Source organism: Nerophis lumbriciformis, linkage group LG33, assembly GCF_033978685.3.
Source record: "Nerophis lumbriciformis linkage group LG33, RoL_Nlum_v2.1, whole genome shotgun sequence".
Classification (NCBI taxonomy): domain Eukaryota; kingdom Metazoa; phylum Chordata; class Actinopteri; order Syngnathiformes; family Syngnathidae; genus Nerophis; species Nerophis lumbriciformis.
The window spans coordinates 19,180,350-19,207,306 of NC_084580.2; the positions used below are offsets into that span (position 1 = coordinate 19,180,350).

Here is a 26,957-nt window from a genome sequence, read left to right on the forward strand (position 1 = left end):
TTATAACGTGATTGGGCAGGTACGCTGTTTATATTGTGGGTTAGCGGAATTTCGGGAGATTTTCGGGAGAACATTTGTCCCGGGAGGTTTTCGGGAGAGGCGCTGAATTTCGGGAGTCTCCCGGAAAATCCGGAAGGGTTGGCAAGTATGACCGTTACACCCCTATAAAAATAGGTTACATTACTTTTAGTACGCGCACGGGGACTTTTAAAAATTTGCTCCGGGCTGCAAACGGCCCGCGGGCCACACTTTGTTCCCCCCTGCCTCAACCTAGTCATCCCGCTTGTTCAAGCAACATTTTAAAGTGCGGGGTCGCAGCTTCCCGCGGGGGGACGCCATCGAGCGTGTAGTTCCCGGCCTGATCATCCCGACAACAAGCCGCTTCCCTCGTCTCCGAACAGAGGGCGGTCCGTCATGAGGACCCTGCTAGCGTTAGCTGATACTCTGCAGTTTACTGCGAGGGCTGCCCGGCGAGGAACACGCCATGGTATAGTCTACTCCTTCCCCGCCACGGCGCGTTGCTACTCACCCCCGGTGACCGGAGGCGTCTTTTCCCGAGAGACGGGGACGGTCCTTTGTCCGGACTCATGTTAGACTTCCACAGCGGGCTCGAATGGGATTTACCCAGCTAGCCGCAGCTAATGCTAGCTTCGCGGCCAACCGGTTCGCACTAGCTCTCTGACACAGGTAGTTAGCAACATTTACGGCTTGTTTACCTCTCTTCGGGAAGGCAACACGTAGATAAATGATACACGGAGTCCGAATCCGTGCCTTATATGTGTTTGTTTTGACATGTCCATACCGCTAATGACAACTTGGCTAATAGCATGGTTAGCTACAACCTAGCTATGAGTAGCACAACATTCAACTAAGTTAGGCTGACCATACTCTGAAATCCAAAAAAAGAGGACACATATATGCGTGCCAAGGCCGGGACTAGGTAAAAATTTGCCAATGATACTCAAACTTGCTTTATAAATAATATATTTATTTAAATAGAGCATTTTTCTCCTAGGAATTTTCAAAATGGGGTCCCAGGGACCCCATCAAGTCATAAAAATGGGGTCTCACAGTAAATTTTTGGGGTCCCACTTTTTGGTAAGCATTTTGAAAACAAATGATTGATTGATTGATTGAAACTTGTATAAGTATATTGCACAGTGAATTACATATTCCGTACAATTGACCACGAAATGGTAACACCCGAATAAGTTTTTCAACTTGTTTAAGTCGGGGTCCACTTGATTCATGATACAGATATATACTATCAAATGTATACTAACATCATAATACATAATACAATTTGCCAATGATACTCAAACTTGCTTTATAAATAATATATTTATTTAAATAATGCATTTTTTCTCCTAGGAATTTTCAAAATGGGGTCCCAGGGACCCCATCAAGTCATAAAAATGGGGTCCCACTTTTTGGTAAGCATTATGAAAACAAATGATTGATTGATTGATTGAAACTGTTATTAGTAGATTGCACAGTACAGTACATATTCCGTAGAATTGACCACTAAATGGTATCACCCGAATAAGTTTTTCAACTAGTTTTTTTTATTATCGGTATCGTTTTTTGTTTTTTTAAAAATTAAATCCACTTAAATTGATTCATGATACAGATATATACTATCAAATGTATACTAACATCATAATACATAATAACACTTGCCAATGATACTCGAACGTGCTTTATAAATAATATATTTATTTAAATAGAGCATTTTTTATCCTAGGAATTTTCAAAATGGGGTCCCAGGGACCCCATCAAGTCATAAAAATGGGGTCCCACAGTAAATTTTTGGGGTCCCACTTTTTGGTAAGCATTTTGAAAACAAATGATTGATTGATTGATTGAAACTGTTATTAGTAGATTGCACAGTGAAGTACATATTCCGTACAATTGACCACGAAATGGTAACACCCGAATAAGTTTTTCAACTTGTTTAAGTCGGGGTCCACTTAAATTGATTCATGATACAGATATATACTGTCAAATGTATACTAACATCATAATACATAATAAAATTTGCCAATGATACTCGAACGTGCTTTATAAATAATATATTTATTTAAATAGAGCATTTTTCTCCTAGGAATTTTCAAAATGGGGTCCCAGGGACCCCATCAAGTCATAAAAATGGGGTCCCACAGTAAATTTTTGGGGTCCCACTTTTTGGTAAGCATTTTGAAGACAAATGATTGATTGATTGATTGAAACTTTTATAAGTATATTGCACAGTGAAGTACATATTCCGTACAATTGACCACTAAATGGTAACACCCGAATAAGTTTTTCAACTTGTTTAAGTCGGGGTCCACTTAAATTGATTCATGATACAGATATATACTATCAAATGTATACTAACATCATAATACATAATAAAATTTGCCAATGATACTCGGACGTGCTTTATAAATAATATATTTATTTAAATATAGCATTTTTTTCCTCCTAGGAATTTTCAAAATGGGGTCCCAGGGACCCCATCAAGTCATAAAAATGGGGTCTCACAGTACATTTTTGGGGTGCCACTTTTTTGTAAGTGTTTTGAAAGCAAATGATTGATTGATTGAAACTGTTATTAGTAGATTGCACAGTACAGTACATATTCCGTTCAATTGACCACTAAATGGTAACACCCGAATAAGTTTTTCAACTTGTTTAAGTCGGGGTCCACTTTAATTGATTCATGATACAGATATACACTATCAAATGTATACTAACATCATAATACATAATAACACTTGCCAATGATACTCGAACGTGCTTTATAAATAATATATTTATTTAAATAGAGCTTTTTTTCTCCTAGGAATTTGCAAAATGGGGTCCCAGGGACCCCATCAAGTCATAAAAATGGGGTCTCACAGTAAATTTTTGGGGTCCCACTTTTTGGTAAGCGTTTTGAAAACAAATGATTGATTGATTGATTGAAACTTGTATAAGTATATTGCACAGTGAATTACATATTCCGTACAATTGACCACGAAATGGTAACACCCGAATAAGTTTTTCAACTTGTTTAAGTCGGGGTCCACTTAAATTGATTCATGATACAGATATATACTATCAAATGTATACTAACATCATAATACATAATACAATTTGCCAATGATACTCAAACTTGCTTTATAAATAATATATTTATTTAAATATAGCATTTTTTTCTCCTAGGAATATTCAAAATGGGGTCCCAGGGACCCCATCAAGTCATAAAAATGGGGTCCCACAGTAAAGTTTTGGGGTCCCACTTTTTGGTAAGCGTTTTGAAAACAAATGATTGATTGCTTGATTGAAACTGTTATTAGTAGATTGCACAGTGAAGTACATATTCCGTACAATTGACCATGAAATGGTAACACCTGAATACATTTTTCAACTTGTTTAAGTCGGGGTCCACTTAAATTGATTCATGATACAGATATATACTATCAAATGTATACTAACATCATAATACATAATAAAATTTGCCAATGATACTCGAACGTGCTTTATAAATAATATATTTATTTAAATAGAGCATTTTTTTCTCCTAGGAATTTTCAAAATGGGGTCCCAGGGACCCCATCAAGTGATAAAAATGGGGTCCCACAGTAAATTTTTGGGGTCCCACTTTTTGGTAAGCATTTTGAAAACAAATGATTGATTGATTGAAACTGTTATTAGTAGGTTGCACAGTACAGTACATATTCCGTACAATTGACCACTAAATGGTAACACCCGAATAAGTTTTTCAACTTGTTTAAGTCGGGGTCCACTTAAATTGATTCATGATACAGATATATACTATCAAATGTATACTAACATCATAATACATAATAAAATTTGCCAATGATACTCAAACTTGCTTTATAAATAATATATTTATTTAAATATAGCATTTTTTCTCCTAGGAATTTTCAAAATGGGGTCCCAGGGACCCCATCAAGTCATAAAAATGGGGTCTCACAGTACATTTTTGGGGTGCCACTTTTTTGTAAGTGTTTTGAAAACAAATGATTGATTGATTGAAACTGTTATTAGTAGATTGCACAGTACAGTACATATTCCGTTCAATTGACCACTAAATGGTAACACCCGAATAAGTTTTTCAACTTGTTTAAGTCGGGGTCCACTTAAATTGATTCATGATACAGATATATACTATCAAATGTATACTAACATCATAATACATAATACAATTTGCCAATGATACTCGAACGTGCTTTATAAATAATATATTTATTTAAATAGAGCTTTTTTTCTCCTAGGAATTTTCAAAATGGGGTCCCAGGGACCCCATCAAGTCATAAAAATGGGGTCTCACAGTAAATTTTTGGGGTGCCACTTTTTTGTAAGTGTTTTGAAAACAAATGATTGATTGATTGATTGAAACTGTTATTAGTAGATTGCACAGTACAGTACATATTCCGTACAATTGACCACTAAATGGTAACACCCGAATAAGTTTTTCAACTTGTTTAAGTCGGGGTCCACTTAAATTGATTCATGATACAGATATATACTATCAAATGTATACTAACATCATAATACATAATAAAATGTGCCAATGATACTCGAACGTGCTTTATAAATAATATATTTATTTAAATAGAGCATTTTTTCTCCTAGGAATTTTCAAAATGGGGTCCCAGGGACCCCATCAAGTCATAAAAATGGGGTCCCACAATAAATTTTTGGGGTGCCACTTTTTTGTAAGTGTTTTGAAGACAAATGATTGATTGATTGAAACTTTTATAAGTATATTGCACAGTGAAGTACATATTCCGTACAATTGACCACTAAATGGTAACACCCGAATAAGTTTTTCAACTTGTTTAAGTCGGGGTCCACTTAAATTGATTCATAATACAGATATATACTATCAAATGTATACTAACATCATAATACATAATAAAATTTGCCAATGATACTCGAACGTGCTTTATAAATAATATATTTATTTAAATATAGCATTTTTTCTCCTAGGAATTTTCAAAATGGGGTCCCACAGTAAATTTTTGGGGTCCCACTTTTTGGTAAGCATTTTGAAAACAAATGATTGATTGATTGATTGAAACTGTTATTAGTAGATTGCACAGTGAAGTACATATTCCGTACAATTGACCACTAAATGGTAACACCCGAATAAGTTTTTCAACTTGTTTAAGTCGGGGTCCACTTAAATTGATTCATGATACAGATATATACTGTCAAATGTATACTAACATCATAATACATAATAAAATTTGCCAATGATACTCGAACGTGCTTTATAAATAATATATTTATTTAAATATAGCATTTTTTCTCCTAGGAATTTTCAAAATGGGGTCCCAGGGACCCCATCAAGTCATAAAAATGGGGTCCCACAGTAAAGTTTTGGGGTCCCACTTTTTGGTAAGCATTTTGAAAACAAATGATTGATTGATTGATTGAAACTGTTATTAGTAGATTGCACAGTGAAGTACATATTCCGTACAATTGACCATGAAATGGTAACACCTGAATACATTTTTCAACTTGTTTAAGTCGGGGTCCACTTAAATTGATTCATGATACAGATATATACTATCAAATGTATACTAACATCATAATACATAATAAAATTTGCCAATGATACTCGAACGTGCTTTATAAATAATATATTTATTTAAATAGAGCTTTTTTTCTCCTAGGAATTTTCAAAATGGGGTCCCAGGGACCCCATCAAGTCATAAAAATGGGGTCCCACAGTAAAGTTTTGGGGTCCCACTTTTTGGTAAGCGTTTTGAAAACAAATGATTGATTGATTGATTGAAACTGTTATTAGTAGATTGCACAGTACAGTACATATTCCGTACAATTGACCACGAAATGGTAACACCCGAATAAGTTTTTCAACTTGTTTAAGTCGGGGTCCACTTAAATTGATTCATGATACAGATATATACTGTCAAATGTATACTAGCATCATAATACATAATAAAATTTGCTAATGATACTCGAACGTGCTTTATAAATAATATATTTATTTAAATAGAGCATTTTTCTCCTAGGAATTTTCAAAATGGGGTCCCAGGGACCCCATCAAGTCATAAAAATGGGGTCCCACAGTAAATTTTTGGGGTCCCACTTTTTGGTAAGCATTTTGAAAACAAGTGATTGATTGATTGATTGAAACTGTTATTAGTAGATTGCACAGTACAGTACATATTCCGTACAATTGACCACTAATTGGTAACACCCGAATAAGTTTTTCAACTTGTTTAAGTCGGGGTCCACTTAAATTGATTCATGATACAGATATATACTGTCAAATGTATACTAACATCATAATACATAATAAAATTTGCCAATGATACTCGGACGTGCTTTATAAATAATATATTTATTTAAATAGAGCATTTTTTCTCCTAGGAATTTTCAAAATGGGGTCCCAGGGATTCCATTAAGTCATAAAAATGGGGTCTCACAGTACATTTTTGGGGTGCCACTTTTTTGTAAGTGTTTTGAAAACAAATGATTGATTGATTGATTGAAACTGTTATTAGTAGATTGCACAGTACAGTACATATTCCGTACAATTGACCACTAAATGGTAACACCTGAATACGTTTTTCAACTTGTTTAAGTCGGGGTCCACTTAAATTTATTCATGATACAGATATATACTATCAAATGTATACTAACATCATAATACATAATAAAATTTGCCAATGATACTCAAACTTGCTTTATAAATAATATATTTATTTAAATATAGCATTTTTTCTCCTAGGAATTTTCTAAATGGGGTCCCAGGGACCCCATCAAGTCATAAAAATGGGGTCCCACAGTACATTTTTGGGGTGCCACTTTTTTGTAAGTGTTTTGAAAACAAATGATTGATTGATTGATTGAAACTTATATAAGTATATTGCACAGTGAAGTACATATTCCGTACAATTGACCACGAAATGGTAACACCCGAATAAGTTTTTCAACTTGTTTAAGTCGGGGTCCACTTAAATTGATTCATGATACAGATATATACTATCAAATGTATACTAACATCATAATACATAATAAAATTTGCCAATGATACTCGAACGTGCTTTATAAATAATATATTTATTTAAATAGAGCATTTTTTCTCCTAGGAATTTTCAAAATGGGGTCCCACAGTAAATTTTTGGGGTCCCACTTTTTGGTAAGCATTTTGAAAACAAATGATTGATTGATTGATTGAAACTGTTATTAGTAGATTGCACAGTGAAGTACATATTCCGTACAATTGACCACGAAATGGTAACACCCGAATAAGTTTTTCAACTTGTTTAAGTCGGGGTCCACTTAAATTGATTCATGATACAGATATATACTATCAAATGTATACTAACATCATAATACATAATAACATTTGCCAATGATACTCGAACGTGCTTTATAAATAATATATTTATTTAAATAGAGCTTTTTTTCTCCTAGGAATTTTCAAAATGGGGTCCCAGGGACCCCATCAAGTCATAAAAATGGGGTCTCACAGTACATTTTTGGGGTGCCACTTTTTTGTAAGTGTTTTGAAGACAAATGATTGATTGATTGATTGAAACTTTTATAAGTAGATTGCACAGTGAAGTACATATTCCGTACAATTGACCACTAAATGGTAACACCCGAATAAGTTTTTCAACTTGTTTAAGTCGGGGTCCACTTAAATTGATTCATGATACAGATATATACTATCAAATGTATACTAACATCATAATACATAATAAAATTTGCCAATGATACTCGAACGTGCTTTATAAATAATATATTTATTTAAATAGAGCATTTTTTCTCCTAGGAATTTTCAAAATGGGGTCCCAGGGACCCCATCAAGTCATAAAAATGGGGTCCCACAGTAAATTTTTGGGGTCCCACTTTTTGGTAAGCATTTTGAAAACAAATGATTGATTGATTGATTGAAACTGTTATTAGTAGATTGCACAGTACAGTACATATTCCGTACAATTGACCACTAATTGGTAACACCCGAATAAGTTTTTCAACTTGTTTAAGTCGGGGTCCACTTAAATTGATTTATGATACAGATATATACTATCAAATATATATTAACATCATAATACAGTGATCACACAAGATAATCATCAGAGTGTATACCAGTGGTTCTTAACCTGGGTTTGGTCGAACCCTAGGGGTTCGGCAGAGGTCAAGACACACCCGACTCATCGTGTAAAAAAAAAACTTCTCCCTATCGGCGTACTACGGATACGGCAACAGCAGAAGTCAGACTGATTTGCAGGTGTGTAATTTGTTGTGAGTTTATGCACTGTGTTGGTTTTGTTCTTTGAACAAGGTGATGTTCATGCACGGTTCATTTTGTGCACCAGTAAAAAAACATGGTAACACTTTAGTATGGGGAACATATTCACTATTAATTAGTTGCTTATTAACATGCAAATTAGTAACATATTGGCTCTTAACTAGTCATTATTAAGTACTTATTAATGCCTTATTCTGCATGGCCTTATTATAACTCTAACCCTCTAACCCTGGCCCTAACCCTAACCCTAACCCTTTTTTTGATTGATTGATTGAAACTTTTATAAGTAGATTGCACAGTATAGTGCATATTCCGTACAATTGACCACTAAATGGTGACACCCGAATAAGTTTTTCAACTAGTTTAAGTCGGGATCCCTAACCAAATAACTCTAAATTAAGTTTTTGTTTCTTAGAATATGTTCCCCTAGTGTCCAAAAAACTCTAAATTAAGTCTTTGTTACTTAGAATATGTTCCCTATACTAAAGTTTTACCAAAAACATATAACTTTGTCTTGAATTTGAAAATTTTATTTTTCACTAAAGAAGGGTTCGGTGAATGCGCATATGAAACTGGTGGGGTTCGGTACCTCCAACAAGGTTAAGAACCACTGGTATATACATTGAATTATTACATTATTTATAGAGATGTCCGATATCGGCCTGCTGATATTATCGACCCATAGATGCGTTAAAATGTAATATCGGAAATGATCGGTATTGTTTTTTTTTTTAATTATCGGTATCGTTTTTTTTTGTTTTTTTTAATTAAATCAACATAAAAACACAAGATACAGTTACAATTAGTGCACCAACCCAAAAAACCTCCCTCCCCCATTTACACTCATTCACACAAAAGGGTTGTTTCTTTCTGTTATTAATATTCTGGTTCTTACAATATATATATTAATATACATCAATACAGTCTGCAGGGATACAGTCCGTAAGCACACATGATTGTGTGTGCTGCTGGTCCACTAATAGTACTAAACTTTAACAGTTAATTTTACAAATTTTCATTAATTACTAGTTTCTATGTAACTGTTTTTATATTGTTTTACTTTCTTTTTTATTCAATATATATATAACCCATGACGTTTTTAGCATTCAATCAGACATTATTGTGAGGTTTTGTATTAGTATTCCTAAAAATAGATATACCGGCCCCCAGACACATTTTTTTCTATAAATGTGGCCCCCCGAGTCAAAATAATCGCCCAGGCCTGCTCTAACCACACTGCAAAAACTGAAATCTAAGTAAGATTAAATATCTCAAATAAGGGTGATATTTGCTTATTTTCTGTCTGATAAGATCATTCTTCTCACTAAGCAGATTTTATGTTAGTGTTTTACTTGTTTTAAGGGTTTTGGTCCTAAATGATCTCAGTAAGATATTACAGCTTGTTGCTGAGATTTGATGACCTATTTTGAGTAAAACATGCTTGAAACTAGAATAGCAACTGTTGCAAAGCTGTGTCATCAACACTCACAAGTATAAAACTACTTTTTTTTTTTAAAGTAATCATTTCTTATTTCAAGCATGAAAAAAAAGAAAATCATGACTTTAACACAATTGTGTCTCATAATTAAAACAGATGACAGCCAAATGGACTTTGCGGTTTTATTTTCAATGAAACAATAGAAAATACGTACTCCTATAGTAGTACAGTTGTTATTAGTGAGAATATACTTATTTGAAGGTATTTTTGGGTTCATTGAGGTTAGCTAATTTTACTTGTTTTGGAAAGTCTTGACAAGCCAAATTGTCTTGTTCTATTGGCAGATAATTTTGCTTAGTTCACGGTTCAAGGGTTTTATTCGTCATATGCAGAGTACACCACAGTGAAATGCTTTTTTCCATGCTCTTCAGATATTGCGTACAGTGGGATCCAAACACTAGTTGCTGAATCTAATGCACTAAATACAAAAAAATACAACAATTTGAATAGCTCTGATGTACATTAATTACAAGACAATAAGTTTCACAATAAGATAGATAGATAGATAGTACTTTATTGAAGTCCCAGTAGTTATGGTAGAAGTATCAGTACAAGTAAAAGTACAGTAGTCTCATACAGTACCAGTGCAATGTCAAATAGTATAACAGTATATACAGTATACACAATATACTGTATACCGTATTTTCCGCACCATAAGGCGCCCTGGGTTATAAGCCGCGCCTTCAATGAACGGCATATTTCAAAACTTTGTCCACCTATAAGCCGCCCCGTGTTGTAAGCCGCATCTAACTGCGCTAAAGGAATGTCAAAAAAACAGTCAAATAGGTCAGTCAAACTTTAATAATATATTAAAACCAGCGTGATGTGGGCGCGCATGGAATCGTATATCAACATGGACGAAGCTGCGTGAAAAAAGCCACCCGGCCTCTTCGCGTAAACTTAAACTTACCTTAACCACTCGCTCATCTTTTCTTCATCCATCCCTTCGAGTTAGCTTTTATGATGACGCCGGCTGGAAAGGTCTCTTTTGGCAAGGTCTTCCTTTTGAATATCACCATGGGTGGAAGTTTCTGGCCATTAGCATGGCAAGCTAGAACCACAGTGAAGGATGACTTCTCATTCCCTGTGGTGCGAATATTCACCGTACGTGCTCCCATTGTATCCACAGTGCGGTTCACAGGAATATCAGTTGCTGTGAAATAGTAATCCGTGTGCGGATGGAGAGATTGCGTCTTTTCATGAACCGGATCCCTGTCGTTTAGTAGGAGCCATTTTGTGGTCTTTACAGATGTAAACACACAAAGGAAATGAACGTACGGTAATATCCGCGCGCTTTTTCTTCTTCTACGCGGGCGGGTGGTTGCTTACAGTAGAAGAAGAAGCGCTTCCTGTTCTATGGGGGCGGGTGCTTACCTTGGCGGTTGCTTGCGTAGAAGAAGAAGCGCTTCCTGTTCTACCGGGAAAAAAGATGGCGGCTGTTTACCGTAGTTACGAGACCGAAACTTTATGAAAATGAATCTTAATATTTATCCATATATAAAGCGCACCGGGTTAAAAGGCGCACTGTCAGCTTTTGAGAAAATTTGTGGTTTTTAGGTGCGCCTTATAGTGCGGAAAATACGGTATATATTGGAAGTAATAAATATTAAGGTGTCTACAGTTCTTTTGGCAGTTGAGTAGTGACAGTAGTACGAACAGAGGTAATGGAACAGTATGACTTCTTTATACTCTTGTTTTTACATTATTTACAGTCATTGAATGAAGAGTATTGTAGTCCGGTAATTACAGTGGTAAGTAAAGTGATTCTTGTGCGTGCGGTTTTGTGCAATTGTGATAAGTGTTAATCAGCGGTGCAGTTGAGCAGTCTGATGGCTCGGGGATAGAAGCTCCTCCTGAGTCTCTCCGTGTTGTCCATGAGACTCCGGTAGCGCTTGCCTGACTGCAGCAGTGAGAAGAGGCAGTTGCTTGGGTGGCTAGAGTCCCTCACTATCCTCTTGGCCTTGGATCTACACCGCCTGGTGTAGATGTTGCAGATAAATAAAATAAAATACCCCTAATTTTAGTTGTTTTTTTTTCTTGTTTTTGAACACTGACTTTTTGCAGTGCACTAGGCCACTGAGTAGGTACACTGCAAAAAGTCAGTGTTCAAAAACAAGGGAAAAAAATACAAAAATTACGGGTATTTTGCTTGAACTAAGCAAAATTATCTGCCAATAGAACAAGAAAATTCGGCTTGTCCAGACTTTCCAAAACAAGTAAAATTAGCTAAACTCAATGAACCCAAAAATACCTTAAAATAAGTATATTATCACTAATAACAAGTGCACTTTTCTTGGTATAAACAAAAGAGACCTTTTTTGCTCAATACGTTGAAAAATATTCTTAAATTAAGAAAATGCTAGTGCCGTTATCTTGACATAATGATATGCGCTCGGCATCATGATTTTTTTGTCATGCTTGAAGTAAGAAATTATTACTTTAAAAAAGTAGTTTTATACTTGTGAGTGTTGATGACACAGCTTTGCATCAGTTGATATTCTAGTTCAGTGGTTCTTAACCTGGGTTCGATCGAATAGGCAGGGCCTCCGACACGGAGGTATAGACACATCCGAATTAACGTGTAAATAAAAACTTCTCCCTATCGGCGTATTATGGATACCCCCAAACAACGTTCCCTCTAATTTTCCATCTGATTTGCAGGTTTTTTGATTGATTGATTGAAACCTTTACTAGCAGATTGCAAAAGAAGAGAATACATTATATGAAACAGTACAGTTTACACAGTACAGTACATATTCCGTACAATTGACCACTAAATGGTCCATCCATCCATCCATCTTCTTCCGCTTATCCAAGGTTGGGTCGCGGGGGCAGCAGCCTAAGCAGGGAAGCCCAGACTTCCCTCTCCCCAGCCACTTCGTCCAGCTCCTCCCGGGGGATCCCGAGGCGTTCCCAGGCCAGCCGGGAGACATAGTCTTCCCAACGTGTCCTGGGTCTTCCCCGTGGCCTCCTACCGGTCGGACGTGCCCTAAACACCTCCCGAGGGAGGCGATCAGGTGGCATCCTGACCAGATGCCCGAACCACCTCATCTGGCTCCTCTCGATGTGGAGGAGCAGCGGCTTTACTTTGAGCTCCCCCCGGATGACAGAGCTTCTCACCCTATCTCTAAGGGAGAGCCCTGCCACCCGGCGGAGGAAACTCATTTCGGCCGCTTGTACCCGTGATCTTGTCCTTTCGGTCATAACCCAAAGTTCATGACCATAGGTGAGGATGGGAACGTAGATCGACCGGTAAATTGAGAGCTTTGCCTTCCGGGCGGCTCAGCTCCTTCTTCACCACAACGGATCGATACAGCGTCCGCATTACTGAAGATGCCGCACCGATCCGCCTGTCGATCTCACGATCCACTCTTCCCTCACTCGTGAACAAGACTCCTAGGTACTTGAACTCCTCCACTTGGGGCAAGATCTCCTCCCCAACCCGGAGATGGCACTCCACCCTTTTCCGAGCGAGACCCATGGACTCGGACTTGGAGGTGCTGATTCTCATCCCAGTCGCTTCACACTCGGCTGCGAACCGATCCAGCGAGAGCTGAAGATCCTGGCCAGATGAAGCCATCAGGACCACATCATCTGCAAAAAGCAGAGACCTAATCCTGCAGCCACCAAACCGGATCCCCTCAACGCCTTGACTGCGCCTAGAAATTCTGTCCATAAAAGTTATGAACAGAATCGGTGACAAAGGGCAGCCTTGGCGGAGTCCAACCCTCACTGGAAACGTGTCCGACTTACTGCCGGCAATGCGGACCAAGCTCTGACACTGATCATACAGGGAGCGGACCGCCAAAATCAGACAGTCCGATACCCCATACTCTCTGAGCACTCCCCACAGGACTTCCCGAGGGACACGGTCGAATGCCTTCTCCAAGTCCACAAAGCACACGTAGACTGGTTGGGCAAACTCCCATGCACCCTCAAGGACCCTGCCGAGAGTATAGAGCTGGTCCACAGTTCCACGACCAGGACGAAAACCACACTGTTCCTCCTGAATCCGAGGTTCGACTATCCGGCGTAGCCTCCTCTCCTGTACACCTGAATAGACCTTACCGCTTACTAAATGGTAACACCCGAATACGTTTTTCAACTTGTTTAAGTCGGTGTCCACGTTAATCAATTCATGGTAATGTGTGTAAGGTGTGTAATTTGTTGTGAGTTCATACACTGTGTTGGTTTAGTTCTTTGAACAAGGTGATGTTCATGCACGGTTCATTTTGTGCACCAGTAAAAAAACAACTTTTTCTTGAATTTGAAAAAAAATTATTTTTATTTTTTTCACTAAAGAAGGGTTTGGTGAATGCGCTTATGAAACTGGTGGGGTTCGGTACCTCCAACAAGGTTAAGAACCACTGTTCTAGTTTCAAGCATGTTTTACTCAATATAGGTCATGCAATCTCAGCTACAAGCTGTATTATCTTACTGAGATCATTTAGGACCAAAACACTTAAAGCAAGTAAAACACTCCAACATAAAATCTGCTTAGTGAGAAGAATTATCTTATCAGACAGAAAATAAGCAAATATCGCCCTTATTTGAGATATTTAATCTTACCGTATTTTCCGCACCATAAGCCGCCCTGGGTTATAAGCCACGCCTTCAATGAACGGCATATTTCAAAACTTTGTCCACCTATAAGCCGCCCCGTGTTATAAGCCGCATCTAACTGCGCTAAAGGAATGTCAAAAAAACAGTCAGATAGGTCAGTCAAACTTTAATAATATATTAAAAACCAGCGTGATGTGGGCGCGCATGGAGTCGTATATCAACATGGACGGAGCTGCGTGAAAAAAGCCACCCGGCCTCTTCGCGTAAACTTCCCTTAACCACTCGCTCATCTTTTCTTCATCCATCCATCCCTTCGAGTTAGCTTTTATGATGACGCCGGCTGGAAAGGTCTCTTTTGGCAAGGTCTTCCTTTTGAATATCACCATGGGTGGAAGTTTCTGGCCATTAGCATGGCAAGCTAGAACCACAGTGAAGGATGACTTCTCATTCCCTGTGGTGCGAATATTCACCGTACGTGCTCCCGTTGTATCCACAGTGCGGTTCACAGGAATATCAAAAGTCAGTGGAACCTCGTCCATGTTGATAATGTTCTCTGGCCGGATCTTTTTTTCAGCTATCTTGTTTTTACAATATGCACGGAAAGTAGCCAGCTTTTCTTGAAAGTCTTTAGGCAGTTGCTGTGAAATAGTAGTCCGTGTGCGGATGGAGAGATTGCGTCTTTTCATGAACCGGAAACCTGTCGCTTAGTAGGAGCCATTTTGTGGTCTTTACAGATGTAAACACACAAAGGAAATGAAACGTAATATCCGCGCGCTTCTTCTTCTTCTACGGGGGCGGGTGGTTGCTTACAGTAGAAGAAGAAGCGCTTCCTCTTCTATGGGGGCGGGTGCTTACCTTGGCGGTTGCTTGCGTAGAAGAAGAAGCACTTCCTCTTCTACGGGGAAAAAAGATGGCGGCTGTTTACCGTAGTTGCGAGACCGAAACTTTATGAAAATGAATCTTAATATTAATCCATATATAAAGCGCACCGGGTTATAAGCCGCACTGTCAGCTTTTGAGTAAATTTGTGGTTTTTAGGTGCGGCTAATAGTGCGGAAAATACGGTACTTAGATTTCAGTTTTTGCAGTGTCGGGAGGGATGACTGTCAAGTCTGAGCTAAAAACACCAACTTGGCATCGTAAGGATGGAACTAGTTAGCGAATACGTTAGTTGACACGCTAGGTAAAGACAATTATCTGACTTGGACTTACTTATCACATTAATAATGACGAATCGGATGTTCCTCGTTGCCTTTGTATGCCACCAAATGTTGTTGTTGTGTTATTGTTGTCCTGTAGTTCAGTGTTTTTATTCCCAACCTTTTTTGAGCAGAAAACATTAACAAATGAAACTCCACCAGGTCGCCGTGCCTTATGTGTGTAGCACTTTAGTTCTTGTCTTGCGCTGTTATTTTGGTGGCCCTTCCTGTTTTGTTGATGTTTTTCCTGTAGCAGTTTCATGTCTTCCTTTGAGCGCTATTCCCCGCACCTGCTTTGTGTTGGCAAGCAAGAATATTGAAGTTGTTGCTATCCTTCTTTGTGTGGACATTGTTGATTGCCAAGTCATGCACGGATGTACTTTGTGGACGCCATCTCTGCTCCACACGCTGCAAGTTTTTGCTGTCGTCCAGCATTCTTTTTCTGTTTACTTTGGAGCCAGTTCAGTTTTCCTTTCGTTTTGCATAGCCATCCCTAAGCTTCATTGCCTTTTCCTTTCCCTTTTGGTTTATGCGTTACATTAGGGCTGGGCGATATGGCCTTTTATTAATATCTCGATATTTTTAGGCCATGTCACGATACACGATATATATTTCAATATTTTACCTTAGCCTTGAATGAACACTTGATGCATATAATCACAAACATTCTTGTTCATACTGCATTAATATATGCTCATTTTAAACTTTCATGCAGAGAGGGAAATCACAACTAAGTCAATTTGCCAAAACTGTATTTATTAAACAGTTATTAAGCACGGGCACAAACATTCATGTCATTTCAAAACAAAGTGCAAGATTGTCAGAGACATTTTAAAACAAGCTATTTGTGCACTTTTGTGCATGATGTCACTAAGATGACATATCAAAACGACACTAAATTAAAGTGCACTTTTTGTACAGAACGCCACTACAATAGTTTAAAACAAATAGAGTGCACTTTTGTGACACAAGATATTTCAAAAACTGTAAAATAAAAATTAGCTGCATAATAGGAAATCAAATAGTGTATGTCCTTCGCCATGTGGTCGTTATCTCCTTCTGTTGTTGACTAGTTTTTTCATACGGCGTTGATGTGGAAATGGATGACGCCAGGCTCAATTGGGTCAGTGCTGGTGTTGCTTTGGCATTTTGTTGGTGTGGCACCGGCCGGAGATGTTGACATGCGGAGTTTCAAGCACTCTTCATTCTCTAGCGGGTGACTTTTCAAATGATGCTACAAATTAGTAGCGCTGCTACCTTTTTGTAGCAGCGCTTTTGCCGCATACTTGACATATTACGGTTGTCTGTTCGACATCTTCCCGCTTGAAGCCAAACCACCGGCAGACGATGGACCCTGTGTTGTTTTTCTTTGAAATTAATTCTTCTTCCTCCATTTGTTACCAGATTCGCACCTTCTCTCTCTCGTATTACCACTCGCACCGCTTTGCTTACACCACCTGCCATTGCTAACGTTACCCATGCCGCTACCTCTCTGCTTGGCGAGGGCGTATGACGTTGCACGCGCGACAGTATGTGACGTATGTAACAAGGCGCGCTTGTTTTATCTCTCTGGGAGAAGCAGATATAAGTAAGAGTGATAAAGCCTACTTGCAGCTAAAAGCAACTGTGTGAGAACGTATACTCGAATACTCATGATATAGTCATTTTCTACATCGCACAGAGACAAACCCGCGATATATAGAGCTATATAGTGAGTCAGACTGTGAAAAAACATCCGTTTTGCATACCTGCCAACTTTTGAAATCAGAAAAACCTAGTAGCCAGGGTCCAGGGGCCGCAGGCCCCGGTAGGTCCAGGACAAAGTCCTGGTGGGGGGTTCAGGCTTCGCCCCCCGACGCAAAATGATTATTAGCATTCAGACAGGTTAAAATGTTGCTAAAACCATCACTTTTCTATCAGTCACAGTGACTTTTCAAAACAAAAATATTACAGCAAAAATCATATGGGTTGATTGACATGTTTATTCTGTAAGCTAACTTCAATAGTTTGAAATTATTTTGACAGTTAATGCCAGTTATCCTGTCAACCTTTCACAAGACTTCAATTTGTTAATTGAAAGTATAAACACTTTTTACAGTAAACAAATGGTAAAACAGTACTAAACAATTCCATTAAAAAAAAAATTGGTGTCATTATTAACTTTCTGTCCAAGCTTGTATAATCTACTACCTTGTTCAATTGTAAAAAATATTCTGTGCCTAAAATTCACATTTCTATCACAATTATCATACTGTAAACATGGTAACCTAACTTCATTAAAATTAATAGTCCTGTCAATAGCATGGAATTACAATTCAAATGTAGTTTTTTTGTAAGCCTTTCAAAAGAATTCAAAATATGAAAAATTAATGAAAATGAATTTAAGCCATCAGACACTTGAAAAGTGGCACATCACATCTCTAATGTAATCATTTTAACTTTTCAACAGAAATAGCACTGCAAAAATATTAAGGACATACTTCTGTATTTTGGTAGTTATGATGTCAACATTTAACAAGATTTCTTCAACTTGGACTTGAAAGCATAAATAGTACAAACACTTTTAACAGTATAACAGTACTAAACAATTCCAATAGATAACATTGGTGTCATTACCTTTTTGTGGCTAAAATCCGAAAAACGTTGAAAGTTTTCCACTTGTATCACTAGCAACGGCACTAGACTTGTGTTTTTTTGTCCCAACGTGGTCTTTTACATGCTAATTCCTCCGTGTCCGATCGAAAAATCTTGTCTGCACAAGGTGCAATTCGCGTAGTTTTCACCCTTTTTGGAACGGATAATTATTCCCGGATAGGCTTTTGAATATTCTTCACGGAATGACTGCAGTTTTCATTTCGGTTTAAGACTCGTTTGCGATTTTTCTCCGGCTGATTCCATGATCGTTCGCTCGTTTGGAAACAATGGCAACAGGTGCCTCGTGCTTGGCAGCGGTGCTATAAATAGCCTCGCGCATTTAAAAAAACATTTTTTTTAAAATTAATGAAAAACCGTATTTTTTATCACTGCAACCGTAACCCGGAATAGGTTGATGAAAACCGTACTAATTACGGGAAATCCGGAGTAGTTGGCAGGTATGGTTTTGGTCTGTTTTTGTTTACTGGGAAACTTCACTTTTCATTTTTAAAACCAAAAAAGAAAAACACTTTGTTTTAAATGTTCTTTTTTGGATTTTAAAACGAAATAACGAAACAATTAAAAACGTGTCTAAATGAAATCAAACAATAGAAGTCCAGCAACTTTTGTATTAATGCTAAGAAAACGGAAATGTTGATTATCGGTCCTGCTAGATACTAGCACTTATTTAATAATACCACTGTGACATTTGACAACAACAAAAATTACACAAAGCGACTCGGTAAAGAATGTCGGTATTATCTTCGGTCCCAATTCTATTTCCAATTCTGAAACGCAAATCAAAAAATGAAATTAGGGCCGTTTTTTGATTTTCATTATATATGGCAGATTTCAAAACAAACAAAGGGTTGATTTTCATAAAAAATATTGCCATAAGATTGGATTTTGCGCTGTTTTCCTTTTATGGATTTACATTTTTCCAGATAAACACAAAAATCGGATAAAATGTTCATCCAAAATGCAAAAATGCGTGGTTATCTGTGTGATGACAAATTGAACCGGAAGCAGTATTTTAGCTTTTCCTTTGCGTTTACCATGTTTTGAGCATTTTAGCAAAGATGTTACCATTATGCTAAAAACATGCTAAACAAGAAGGAAAAGCTCAAATACTGCTTCCGGTTCAATTTTTGCATTTTGGATTAACATATTTTGGTGTATCTGGTAAAATAAAAATCCATAAAAGGAAAACAGCACAAAATGTAATTTTATGGCAATATTTTAATGAAAATCAACCTTATTTTGTTTGTTTTAAAATCTGCCATATATAATAAAAATCGAAAAACGGAATATTACGAAAAAATACAGTAATTTTTTTTAAGTGATGTAAAGATAATGTGCAGCATTTACCTTGGAGAGTGGACTTTTACAATATCGCCTTTTCGCACCATCAGCAGCTTCACCTTATTTTCATGCATACATGTCTGTAATTTAGATATTATTTGAACATCCTTGGCTGGTGTTAGACTCATTCTGATTCAGTATGGTGCAGAGTAGCAGTGATAAACTCAAACTGTTTAGCCAAAAAACACTCTCTGTCATGTTTTTGATGTTTTCAATTGAGTTAATTTAATTTGCTTCTTCTTCTCAGCAACCTGCGGCTCTTTAGCGCCGCCCTAGTGGCTCCCTGGAGTATTTTTAAAAAAGGATTAGAGATGGAAACAGATGGGGGGGAAAAAAATAAATGTTTTGTTTTAGTATAGTTTTTGTTTTAGGCAAACATGACACAAACCTTCCCAATTGTTAGAAAGCCCACTGTTTAATATGTTTGTGTGTATGCTTCACTGATGAGAGTATTTGGCGAACATCGTTTTGTCCTACTAATTTCGGCGGATCTTGAACTCGCCATAGTGTGGACTGTGACGCAACAGTTTGTTTACATGTAAAATCCACTCCTTCTTTGTCTAAATTTGGCCACCAAAAGTTTCATGCTGTGTGTGAATGCACAAAGGTCAGCTTTGTTGATGTTATTGACTTGTTGGAGATGCTAATCAGGCATATTTGGTTTGGTCAGTGCATGACTGCAAGCTAATCACTGCTAACATGCTATTTAGGCTAGCCGAATGCAGCTGAGATAGGTTCCAGCACCCCCGCGACCCCGAACGGGACAAGTAGTAGAAAATGAATAGATGGATGGATGTACATATTGCATCATTATGCCTCATTTGTAGGTATATTTGAGCTCATTTAATTTCCTTTACTTTTATCCTCTTTCTATATAATTTAGTTTTGCACGTCTCATGACACGTTATCTGTATATAATTTTGGCCGCATTTCTGAAAGTTGTTTGTCTGCCATGTTGTTCCAGACCACAGCAAAAGTTACCTACAGTACAGGCCAAAAGTTTGGACACACTTTCACATTCACTTATATACGGTTTTCCATTTTTTTGCGGCTCCAGACAGATTTGTTTTTTGTATTTTTTGGTCCAATGTTAAACATTGTACTGATATGATCCAGTTTAAGAGGTTGTTCAAATTAATAGTGCTTACAAAGAAGAAGAATTATGAGAAATACTTTCAACCTTATTGAAAATAAGATATTCTTCATCTCAGTATATTAATAATGACTGAATTAATTAATTACATATTACAAAACTGTTGTGTATACTAATTCACAGATGTTATTTTATTATAAAAAGGTCAGTAAATGATTCTATATATTTGTAAACGCTCTGAAGTGGGAAAGGGGTAGGATTAAATAAGCTTTGCTTCTTCCTACTCCCTTTCGGACATGATGTAAAGTGAAATGATATGAAACTGTGATGTATTATACTGTAAGTGTGTTCATGTTCGAAATAAACGAAAGAAAAAAAGAATATGGCTCTTTCAACGTTTTGGGGTTGCCGACCCCTGCCTTAGATGGTAAACAAAGTGATTTCCATCTCTAACTATAAGCTAATGCTAGCTAGGGATGTCCCGATCCGATATTTGGATCGGATCGGCTGCCGATATTTGCCAAAAAATGGGTATCGGCAAGGCATGGGAAAATGCCGATCCAGATCCAGTTTAAAAAAAATTCTCCGGTCCGTGTTTTCCAACGCACCGATTTAAATAATACATTCCACTTTTCTGCTGCTCCGTGATTGCCGTTCCGCATTTTCCAGCACACCTTCAACACATCCACATGTCTGTGAATTCTCACGCAGTTGCTTTTAGTTGCTGGCATTACACGACAGGCTCTTCTCACTCTTTCCTGTGTCTCCCTCTCACAGACAGCAGCGCACCTTCTTACACACATCACATACTGTCACGACACACGTCACATACTGTCACGACACACGTCACATACTGTCACGACACACGTCACATACGTATACGTCCTCCCCGAGCAGAGAGGTAGCAGCATGGCTAACGTTAGCTGTGATGCTAGCGCAGCCGTGCGAGCAACGCTCCCTCTAAGGTGCTCGCCTGTGCAATTGCGCACTGTTTAAGCGTCCTCTGCGCGTAGCAAATCTATGCTACGCACAAAATCTAATAAAAAAATAAGCGCATTACAATTTTCAACACACCGACACGACAGAGAAACAGTTTTCGTCATCATTGTTCAAATATTGTGATGTCTGTCGAGACGCTTATCTCCATTCGGTGCCACACGTCCACACCATCAAAATGCTGAGGCAAAAATTTCCACATCAACACCGTATGAAAAAATTAGTGATTGTTTTAGTTGTGATTTCCTTCTCTGCATGAAAGTTTAAAAGTAGCATATATTAATGCAGTATGAAGAAGAATGTTTTGCAAGCCTTGAAAGAAAATTTTGGAAAATCAAGACTACATTTCCTGCAAATGGGTGCATTTCTACCCTATATTTTAACTTTAGATTTATTCTCATATCAAACTCTTTTGGCTGTCTTTTTGACACTTACATCCGGCGCCCCCCTCCACACCCTGGATTATAAATAATGTAAATAATTCAATGTGATTATCTTGTGTGATGACTGTATTAGGATGATAGTATATATCTGATAGTATATATCTGTATCATGAATCAATTTAAGTGGACCCCGACTTAAACAAGTTGAAAAACTTATTGGGGTGTTACCATTTAGTGGTCAATTGTACGGAATATGTACTTCACTGTGCAACCTACTAATAAAAGTCTCAATCAATCAATCAAAACACATAGAATCATCATACTGCTGTGATTACCGTATTTTCCGCACCATAAACCGCCCTGGGTTATAAGCCGCGCCTTCAATGAACGGCATATTTCAAAACTTTGTCCACCTATAAGCCGCCCCGTGTTATAAGCCGCATCTAACTGCGCTAAAGGAATGTCAAAAAAACAGTCAGATAGGTCAGTCAAACTTTAATAATATATTAAAAACCAGCGTGATGTGGGCGCGCATGGAGTCGTATATCAACATGGACGGAGCTGCGTGAAAAAAGCCACCCGGCCTCTTCGCGTAAACTTACCTTAACCACTCGCTCATCTTTTCTTCATCCATCCATCCCTTCGAGTTAGCTTTTATGATGACGCCGGCTGGAAAGGTCTCTTTTGGCTAGGTCTTCCTTTTGAATATCACCATGGGTGGAAGTTTCTGGCCATTAGCATGGCAAGCTAGAACCACAGTGAAGGATGATTTCTCATTCCCTGTGGTGCGAATATTCACCGTACGTGCTCCCGTTGTATCCACAGTGCGGTTCACAGGAATATCAAAAGTCAGTGGAACCTCGTCCATGTTGATAATGTTCTCTGGCCGGATCTTTTTTTCAGCTATCTTGTTTTTACAATATGCACGGAAAGTAGCCAGCTTTTCTTGAAAGTCTTTAGGCAGTTGCTGTGAAGTAGTAGTCCGTGTGCGGATGGAGAGATTGCGTCTTTTCATGAACCGGAAACCTGTCGCTTAGTAGGAGCCATTTTGTGGTCTTTACAGATGTAAACACACAAAGGAAATGAAACGTAATATCCGCGCGCTTCTTCTTCTTCTTCTACGCGGGCGGGTGGTTGCTTACAGTAGAAGAAGAAGCGCTTCCTGTTCTATGGGGGCGGGTGCTTACCTTGGCGGTTGCTTGCGTAGAAGAAGAAGCACTTCCTCTTCTACGGGGAAAAAAGATGGCGGCTGTTTACCGTAGTTGCGAGACCGAAACTTTATGAAAATGAATCTTAATATTAATCCATATATAAAGCGCACCGGGTTATAAGCCGCACTGTCAGCTTTTGAGTAAATTTGTGGTTTTTAGGTGCGGCTAATAGTGCGGAAAATACGGTATATGCATCAAGTGTTCATTCAAGGCTAAGGCAAAATATCGAGATATATATTGTGTATCGCAATATGGCCTTAAAATATCGCAATATTAAAAAAAGGCCATATCGCCCAGCCCTAGTTCAATGATGCCATTTCTGTTTGTCATGTATAATTTTGTCTATTTTGTGTTCATCCTTGAATAAACAGGTCAGTTTCTTGTTACCAACCATTGTGTATTATTCAAACTCCCCTAATTCAGCTGGCTAGTTGTTATCAAGAGTACTAAAACCCTTTTCAACATGATTCTGACAACTACGCAGGCTAAATAACTTTAAACTTTAATACATGCTCGGATAGGCCGGTATCGGTCAGTATCGGTATCGGTCGGTATCGGATCGGAAATGCAAAAACAATATCGGTATCGGATCGGAAGTGCAAAAACCTGAATCGGGACATCCCTAATGCTAGCTGTGAACTGTGACATTTGCTGTGCAAACTAACTAACTTATAGGTTTACTTTCAACTTAAAGCATAACAATTAGCCAAGAGACAGCTCTTATGTCAAAGCACTCTTAAGTTAAGGCACACAATAATCTAATAGTGTCTTTGCCATTGCTCTAAAAACAGATTGTGTTTGAAGTCTAATATAGAGGCTTTAGTAGTCTTGTGCATTTGTATTCCCAGGTCAGTAATTCTTATGTAACTCTTGTCTTCCACCTTTCCTTTAGCGGGTTGACATCGCACACCTCATAATTAGCAGGTGGACTAACTGGAGCAACCATGCCTCCCAGGCCATCCTCGGGAGAACTATGGGGGATGCACTTGATGCCCCCCAGCATCAAAGTGGACTGCCTCCTTCCAAACGGCATGATTCTCACGATGGAGTGCCTCCGAGAGGCCACGCTGATCACAGTGAAGCACGAGCTTTTCAAAGAAGCCAGGAAGTATCCTCTTTACCATCTACTGCAAGAGGAGAGCTCCTACATCTTCGTCAGTGTCACCCAAGAAGCGGAACGGGAGGAGTTTTATGACGAAACCAGACGGTTATGTGACCTCAGGCTCTTCCAAGCTTTCCTCAAAGTCATCGAGCCTGTAGGCAACAGAGAAGAAAAGATTCTCAATCGAGAAATTGGTATGGTTTTTATATTTACTGTCAGTCATTAGACAGCAAAAGCATAACATGCACTCACTGGCACCTTAGGCACGCAATCTACCATATGTTTCAGACTATAGGGCGCACCTGTATATAACCTGCACCCACTAAATTTTCGAATCATAATAGCCGCACCGGACTTTAATTTTCAAATATATACGCTGTGAAATGAGTTATTTACACAGAAATAATTTGTCAATGTTTATTTACATACCGTATTTTTCGGACTATAAGTCGCAGTGCGACTTATATATGTTTTTTTCCTTCTTTATTATGCATTTTCGGCAGGTGCGACTTATACTCCGGTGCGACTTAAAAGTGGAATGAGGCGAAATCTAACGAGAAAAAGTTGCAAAGCTGCCATGCAGGCTGTTTGTTTTTCTTTTGTCTTTGTTTATTTTATTTTTTTTGCCATTGCTTGAGAGAAAAAAAAGACAAAAAAATCTATGTTACAATGAATTATTACTTAAAAAATTTCGCTTTAAAATGTTTTATGTGGAAAAAATATTGCATATATTGTGTGGTGGCCATATAAAAACATCAAAGTTTTATTTGACAAAAGAGCATAAAACAAACAAAATAATAGTTCAAACGTAAAATCAACAGATATATCTGAAGTTGATCTTGTAATTTAAGTGTGAAAAGTAAAAAAATAAATAAAAATGTATCACTTTTTGAGTGGGAGACCTTTTGGATCTCAAATATATTTAGTGGGATTTTATTTAACTTTTCACTGTGATTACCGTATTTTCCGCATCATAAGGCGCCCTGGGTTAAAAGCCGCGCCTTCAATGAACGGCATATTTCAAAACTTTGTCCACCAATAAGCCGCCCCGTGTTGTAAGCCGCATCTAACTGCGCTAAAGGAATGTCAAAAAAACAGTCAGATAGGTCAGTCAAACTTTAATAATATATTAAAAACCAGCGTTCTAACAACTCTGTTCACTCCCAAAATGTACGCAAATGTGCAATCACAAACATACGTATATCAACATGGACAGAGCTGCGTGAAAAAAGCCACCCGGCCTCTTCGCGTAAACTTAAACTTACCTTAACCACTCGCTCATCTTTTCTTCATCCATCCCTTCGAGTTAGCTTTTATGATGACGCCGGCTGGAAAGGTCTCTTTTGGCAAGGTCTTCCTTTTGAATATCACCATGGGTGGAAGTTAGCATGGCAAGCTAGAACCACAGTGAAGGATGACTTCTCATTCCCTGTGGTGCGAATATTCACCGTACGTGCTCCCGTTGTATCCACAGTGCGGTTCACAGGAATATCAGTTGCTGTGAAATACGGTAGTAATCCGTGTGCGGATGGAGAGATTGCGTCTTTTCATGAACCGGATCCTTGTCGCTTAGTAGGAGCCATTTTGTGGTCTTTACAGATGTAAACAGGAAATGAAACGTACGGTGATATCCGCGCGTTTTTTCTTCTTCTTCCGGGGGCGGGTGGTTGCTTACAGTAGAAGAAGAAGCGCTTCCTGTTCTATGGGGGCGGGTGCTTACCTTGGCGGTTGCTTGCGTAGAAGAAGAAGCGCTTCCTGTTCTACCGGGAAAAAAGATGGCGGCTGTTTACCTAAGTTGCGAGATCGAAACTTTATGAAAATGAATCTTAATATTTATCCATATATAAAGCGCACCGGGTTAAAAGCCGCACTGTCAGCTTTTGAGTAAATTTGTGGTTTTTAGGTGCGGCTAATGGTGCGGAAAATACGGTACTCAAAAATATTAAAGAATTCAAATCAATGGTGTCCTGCATTATTGATCTTTTAGGGCTCTAATTACTAAATACTGCATATATCAGTTTTACTATAAAAAACAAAGTTGTCTTTGACAGAAAAGGCATAAAACCTGTTTTTTTTTTACTTGATATCAACCTGAAGTTTGAAAAAATAATAATAATAATTTGACTTATTTTTAACATTTTAATGACTGAGACCCTTGACCCTTGATTGGTCCCCGGGAGCCCTAAAGGTTAAAAAAAAAATCTATATATTTTGTTATGGTTTGAAAATGAAAAATATTAAAATGGCCCCCGTATGCTTAAATTTTTCCGTGTGTGGCCCTCAGTGGAAAAAGTTTGGACACTCCTGCCGTATAGTATCAGTTTATGGTTGCTACTCCAGTGGTTAAATCAGTATTTGTGATCATAAATTCATAACTTATTTTTTCGTTATTGTTTACAAAGCCAGGAAATAAGTCCCATAACCCACGATGATTTTAAGGGAAAAAACCCAAAATAATTTAAATCGGAGCCAATAGTAGGAAGTAATTTAAATGTTTACGGTAATTGAGATTTTTACATCGCCATCCTGTGTTTTTGTCTGATTATATCTGTGATAAAAAATGAATTCTTTAAAGATCTTTATCATTTTAAGTATCAGTATCAGCATTGATATGACCAATACTGCCCCTGTAACT

The 26,957-nt window shown here is 38.0% G+C and overlaps 1 protein-coding gene across 1 annotated transcript in view; it reads left to right on the forward strand.

The window, feature by feature from the left end:
* Window positions 1-357: 357 nt before the first annotated feature.
* Window positions 358-26,957, forward strand: part of LOC133575896 (phosphatidylinositol 4,5-bisphosphate 3-kinase catalytic subunit alpha isoform) — a 119,091-nt gene continuing 92,491 nt past the window's right edge. The window contains exons 1-2 of the mRNA XM_061928802.1: window positions 358-687; window positions 24,113-24,516. Coding sequence (XP_061784786.1) covers window positions 24,165-24,516 — 352 coding nt within the window. The 5' untranslated portion in view covers window positions 358-687; window positions 24,113-24,164. The remainder of the gene's footprint in view (window positions 688-24,112; window positions 24,517-26,957) is intronic.